General features: G+C 46.7%; 1 protein-coding gene across 1 annotated transcript in view; it reads left to right on the top strand.

The window, feature by feature from the left end:
• Positions 1–1,463: 1,463 nt before the first annotated feature.
• RACGAP1 (Rac GTPase activating protein 1) overlaps positions 1,464–6,034 on the top strand; it is a 6,383-nt gene continuing 1,812 nt past the window's right edge. Inside the window, exons 1-11 of the mRNA XM_009646114.2 lie at positions 1,464–1,548; positions 2,016–2,218; positions 2,586–2,722; positions 2,927–2,996; positions 3,215–3,268; positions 4,023–4,100; positions 4,231–4,348; positions 4,538–4,668; positions 4,903–5,067; positions 5,483–5,578; positions 5,822–6,020. Of these exons, the coding sequence (XP_009644409.1) occupies positions 1,464–1,548; positions 2,016–2,218; positions 2,586–2,722; positions 2,927–2,996; positions 3,215–3,268; positions 4,023–4,100; positions 4,231–4,348; positions 4,538–4,668; positions 4,903–5,067; positions 5,483–5,578; positions 5,822–6,020 (1,336 nt within the window). The remainder of the gene's footprint in view (positions 1,549–2,015; positions 2,219–2,585; positions 2,723–2,926; positions 2,997–3,214; positions 3,269–4,022; positions 4,101–4,230; positions 4,349–4,537; positions 4,669–4,902; positions 5,068–5,482; positions 5,579–5,821; positions 6,021–6,034) is intronic.

Below are 6,034 nucleotides of genomic sequence, written 5' to 3' on the forward strand. Positions count from 1 at the left end.
CCCTCACCGCGGCGCGGCCCGGGCGGGCCCAGGGCCGGTTTCCTCAGAGGCCTTTTCCCTCGCTGCCTGCCGGGGCGAGGCTTTACGGGCTGGCCTTGTTCCTTCACCCTCCCCGGCTTCTGCCGTCGATTTGGGCGCGGTGTTAACGATCGGGCTTATTCAGTCTGGAGAAGAGGAGGCTGCGGGCAGAGCTGAGTGCGGCCTTTCAGTACCTAAAGGGGGCTCATAGGAAAGGGGGGGACAAGCTTTTTAATAGGGCCAGCTGTGACAGGACAAGGGGGGATGGTTTGAAACTGAAGCAGGGGAGGTTTAGGCTGGATCTAAGGAAGAAATTCTTTACAGTGAGGGTGGTGAAACCCTGGCAGGGGGTGCCCAGAGAGGGGGGGCAGGGCCCATCCCTGGGAACATCCAAGGCCAGGTTGGCCAGGGCTGTGAGCAACCTGGTCTGGTTCAAGGTGTCCCTGCTCCTGCAGGGGGGTTGGGCTGTGTGACCTCTAGGGGTCCCTTCCCACCCAAACCATTCCATGATTCTGTGATTCTATGATCGTGGTGCTGGTAATTGAGGCACAAAACTATTAACGTGCTCCTTGCTGTGGATTAAGCAGACTACAAGGAACAGAGGAGGATCTTCCAGTAGCGAGCTTTCCCACGCCTTGTAGTCTATGTGATATAGCAAGTCCCGACATCTCTACGTGCCTCTAGGGTCTGCAATCGATTCTTCAAAGCTTCCATAAGTGTGGAGCTGGTGACTTGTGCTCCCTCCTGGAGCCTCTCCCAGCTGCGTTTGCGCCTGATTCTGGTGCTCATTTATTAGCCCAGGCTGCCCCAGCAACCTCTCTCATTAGCAAAGTAATTTCTGCGTTGCTGAGCTAGAGGCTTTCCTCTTCACTGCTTCTGTTTATGCCATTGTTCCTCCTGTTTGAGGAAAATGTGCTGACTGTCTGAATTTTAACAGCTATTTGTGGTAGGAGCTGTAACTTAAAATGCAGCTAAATTTAAAACTGTATTAAAATTTGCCAGAACGTTGCTCCTATTTTTATCTTACGAAGCTCTGAAAACTTGCGGATTTTTAGTGGCCTATATAGTACCAAGTTCTTCGTAGACAGGGCATGAGCTGTGCTCGGCAGCCTTCCAGAAGGAGAATGATTTGGGATCCCTTGCCTTGGGTTCTGAGCCTCTGTATACTGGAGATTAGTGGAGGCAGTAAGTTGGGGAGCTATGCTGCATCTCTCTGTGATGATCTTCATTCTCTAGGAAAGAATTTAAATGCATGTATCTCCAGAAAACATAACTCTTAATGTACTTTTGTTTGTGCAGCTTCTAAAACTCACCTCAAAAAAAAAAAAATCATTAATTCTGATTAAAGCCGATTTGCTTTTCTTTGGGCTGGTAACAAGTTTTCTGGTTGGAGGTGGGAAGAAAGGGCTGGGCTGTTTGCTTAGCTCTCATTTCTTGGCAGGAAGATGGAGACTGCGATGCTGAACTTGAGGAGTCTGTACAATCAAATTATCCGCCAGGCTGAAGTTTTAAGTGAAGGAAGCGAATGCCGTAAGTTCTGTTTCTGAAGTGGGTTGCTCTGTGTGTGCTAGAAGAATATAAACGTGAGAGCGAACGTTATTAGCCATTATTGAAGAATCTGTTGATGATGTTGTGGGTAATAAGACTGCTGCAGGTGGTCAGATTTGACGGTTTCTTTTCATTGGCAAGAAATACAAAGCTACAGGCTGAACTTCTAGGCAGGGCCACGTTCTGCTTGTAGCAAGCTGGCTTCAGCCACGCAGGGGCTCATGTTGTAGCTCTTCTGATTGATTCTGCCATGAAGGACTTGGTCTGAAAAGCTGCAAGATCTCATGAGCATCTAGAGTGTAGGTGGGTTTGCTGAACGGCTGGCTTCTCCGCTCTTCAGTCGGGAGCAGGTTATATTAATAGATATCTACTGTCAGTGAAAGGAGGGCTGCTGCATCTCGTCTGCTGGCCTCGTCTCCCTGCTAAAGATGCATATGTCTTCTCTCCAGAGTTTATTCAGTTAGCGAAGAACTTTGAAGAGTATCGGAGAAAATTGCAGAAAACGGAGCATGAGCTTGGCAGGTACAAAGATCTCTTAATGAAAACTGAAGCCGAACGTAGTGCTTTGGATGTGAAGCTGAAACATGCTCGCAATCAAGTGGATGTGGAGATCAAACGAAGGCAAAAAGCTGAGACAGACTGTGAAAAGCTGGTGAGTAATTCCTTTATTACCAGTTAGCTCTTTAGAGTGTGGAGACAAGGTGATTAAACTGCATTGATCTATGGAAAATAAGGAGTGGCACTCATGATAACTTTTTTTCCCCGGGGAGGGAAAAAAAAATCAACAACAACAAATTGGGTTGGCTCCTTGTAGTAGCCTCCTGCTCTGGTTTGGAAAAAGGCTGCTGTTTGGAGCTGAGCTGCCGTTACCTGCCAGAGCATGGGCTTGGCAGCCGTTAGCAGCCTGACGCAAGTTCTGAGAACCTGTCTGTGGTGTCTCAAACACTTCAAATTTGGTTCATACAATAATGAAATGCAGTTTGTCCTGTGGCAGCTTCTGGTATTCTCTGCCTTTACAGGAGCGGCAAATACAACTGATTCGAGAGCTGCTCATGTGTGATGCATCTGGGAGTATTCAGCTAAGTGAAGAGCAGAAGTCTGCCCTCGCCTTTCTTAACAGGCCACAGGTTTCCATAGGGGGTTCAGGCAACAAAAGGTAGGCAACGTATGTCTGAGCAGCAGAAGTGTCAAATACCAATCAGTCCCATACCCCTGTGATACATACTGCACCCGTATCAACAGAGTTTTACTTATTATTCCAGTTTGAAATACAGCTCTTCTGAGTCAGTAAGATTATTCTGGAACCATGGCTGACTGAAAGCCAAACTAATACAAGTTTCTTCTAATTTTTGGTTTTTAGGCTGTCTACAATAGATGAATCTGGCTCAATTCTGTCAGACATCAGCTTTGACAAGACTGATGAGTCACTGGTAATGTAACTCCAAGCTCTTAAGTTTTCCTCTGCTGTAAAACCTGAAGGGTGTGGGTAATCTCTAGAGACCCCTTGTGTTTCGATTACTGTGGTATTAATCTGGTAGAGCTGATTTGCATCTCTATGGTGTGCTATTGGCTAAGACCTAATGAAAGTCCTGACCAGAGGCTGTATGGTATTTACACTGAGCTAACCAGCACTGCCTATTTCCCACAGGACTGGGATTCCTCTGTGGTGAAAGCTGTCAGGCTGAAAAGAAGAGAGAAGCGGGTATGTTCAATTCTTCCCCTTCAAATAGGTTCCATTGTTAGCCTTAGCTGACACAATGTCACCATCTGTTATCTCGCAGCCACCTTATAATGATGTCTGAGCTACTAATCACAATCAAACTTCAGATGGATGTGCTGCTGCTGTAATTCAGACCTGCTGTGTGGATTTAGATTGAAAGTTAATTCTCATGTCGTTGTTTGTCTGCTGAAAACGACTGGAGTGGAGTTCCGTGTATCTTGTTGTGTTACGGCCTAACATTTGCAAGAAAGCTCTTGAAGATTCTTAACAGCTACCAGATTAGGGAAAAATCATGTAGGAAGTTAATATTTTTCTGTTCTGTAAAGGAGGTTGTGCTTGTTCTGATCTGCTGTTCGTATGCAGTAGGCACAGGTGGGAAAGGACAGCCTGAAGTGATCATTAGCAGAGTTGGGAAGAGTCTGGAATTTGCTTAGTTCTCCCTTCTTTTGTGGGTGTGGTTTTTTTATTTCCTTTCTCTGAATTGGATTACAAAGCTGGTTAGGAAAGTTATTTGAAAGAGCAGCATATTGAGGCCTCCTGATAGCTCTCCAAGGTTGCCATGAAGAACAGGTACCATTCAAGAAGTACTTAATGCATCTGTGGGGTGAGTGTGTGTGTTCGGTCCTTCTGGTTATACTGGACAGTTGTTTGGTCCTTCTGGTTATACTGAACTACTGTGACACGAAGTTAACAGCATGCCTGCCTCATAGACAAAAAATATATTGTGTCTTTTCAGCGGTCTTCCAGGCAATTCATTGAAGGCCCACCAGGTCCTCAGAAGAAAACCAGATCAATTGGTTCCACAGTGGATCAGGTATAGTGGTTCCAGCTGGGTGCTTTTAAAGTAATTGGTCATATTGCCCACCTTTTTCCAGGGCCAATGAACTAGAAAATCCTATGTCCTGACAGTACTCCTGTCACTAACTGCCTATTTCTCATTACAGGGAAATGAATCCATAGTAGCAAAGACAACTCTCATGGTCCCCAACGATGGGGGCCCGATTGAAGCTATCTCTACTATCCAGACTGTGCCATACAGTCTGAGAAGCTGTAGGAAGAGTGGTAGGTGTCGTGCCTCCCTTTGTCCTGAAGCGACTGCTTTGCAGGCCGGAGGCTACCCTGGAATGTTACAGTCGCCTCCCTCCAGGAGCCAGGCAGCTGCTTGTGGTTTATAATGCGCTTGCTTTGAGCAAAGGTTACACAGGGGGGTGATCCCATTCAGTCAGCGCTCCTCCTCTTCTGTCTTCCCAGGTCCTTTGCAGCCTTGGAGCAGCGAGTCAAGCATAGGCAGTAAGCAGCTGGAATCCAAATCGGAGACTGATGGCTCTGGCACCCCGCAGAACAACGGGGGAGTGAGGCTGCACGAATTTGTTTCAAAGACGGTAGGTCTGCGGGCAGGAAGAACTTGAAAAAGCGCCTCCTTCCATTTTTAAATTGTGTGATCCCAAGCTATTGATAAGAGGCTACCAGCCGTTATGTCTCAAGTCAATATTAACTGTACTGGTTACCTGCATGGATCAGGCAATACGTTACCCTATAATGGTTATCCAGTGTAAGTCCCGCTGAGGTACTACATTGCACTAATTTCTTCCCATCTGTATGCTCTGAATCATTAGGTTATCAAGCCAGAATCGTGTGTTCCATGCGGAAAGAGAGTAAAATTTGGAAAAATCTCTCTGAAGTGCAGAGACTGCCGTGTGGTTGCTCATCCAGAGTGTCGGGACCGCTGTCCTCTTCCCTGTATCCCCACCTTGACAGGGACTCCTGTCAGAATTGGAGAGGTGAGTCCCTAGGGTGAGCTTGGGGCAGTACAGCTGCCAACGCAAATGGGCTAATGCTGGGTTAGAGTTAGCACGTGCTTTGGCTCCGACAAGTCTGCCTTCTACAGAAGAGCTCCTGTTGCTCAGAGCTGCATAATAAACCGCAAACGAGCTTGCTAATGTATCATTCAGTAACCAGGGTAGTGGGTGGTAGGGATGCAATGTTAGGAGGATGGTGAGTTGTGAGCGTGGCAGCTCTGGGTAAGCAATCCTGCAGCATTTGTGCTGATGGATGTAGCGTTGCTCTTCTCTGGGCTGATGAAGAAGAAAAAATGCTTGTTTTTTAAGCCTAGATCTCACTGAATTCCTGAGAGAGTATTTTCCATGCCTTGAAGACTCAGTATCTCTTCTTTATTTTTCCCCTTCTGCCTCTTAGGGGACCTTGATGGACTTTGTCCCTTCTACTCCTCCAATGATCCCTTCCATCATAGTGCACTGTGTTAATGAGATTGAGCAGCGAGGCCTGCATGAGGTAAAAAGAATGTGAGGTGTGAAGCAGTGCTAACGAAATGGGTTGTGGTGCTAGGCAAACAAATTGTTAACCCAAATATCTCTTATTTATGGTGTGTGTATAGGGCTGCTCAGTGGGTGACTCTGAGTGAGCAGCAGTGTCTGTGTAGGGTGCTCAGGTGTGGAGAGAAAGTGGGAGCAGAAGAACGTCAGCTTTATACGTGCGGTTGATGTTCTGCCTCTAAGCAATGCTTTCTGTTAACAGATGGGCCTTTACCGCGTATCTGGCTGTGACAAGACAGTGAGGGAACTAAAAGAGAAGTTTCTTAGAGCAAAAAATATTCCTTTGCTCAGTAAAGTGGACGATATCCATGCTATCTGCGGCCTTCTCAAGGACTTTCTACGCAGCCTGAAAGAACCCCTTCTCACGTTCCGGTTAAACAAGACTTTCATGGAAGCTGCAGGTAAGGAGGAGGAA

Source organism: Egretta garzetta, unplaced genomic scaffold (genome assembly GCF_000687185.1).
Source record: "Egretta garzetta isolate BGI_Z169 unplaced genomic scaffold, ASM68718v1 scaffold309, whole genome shotgun sequence".
Taxonomy (NCBI): domain Eukaryota; kingdom Metazoa; phylum Chordata; class Aves; order Pelecaniformes; family Ardeidae; genus Egretta; species Egretta garzetta.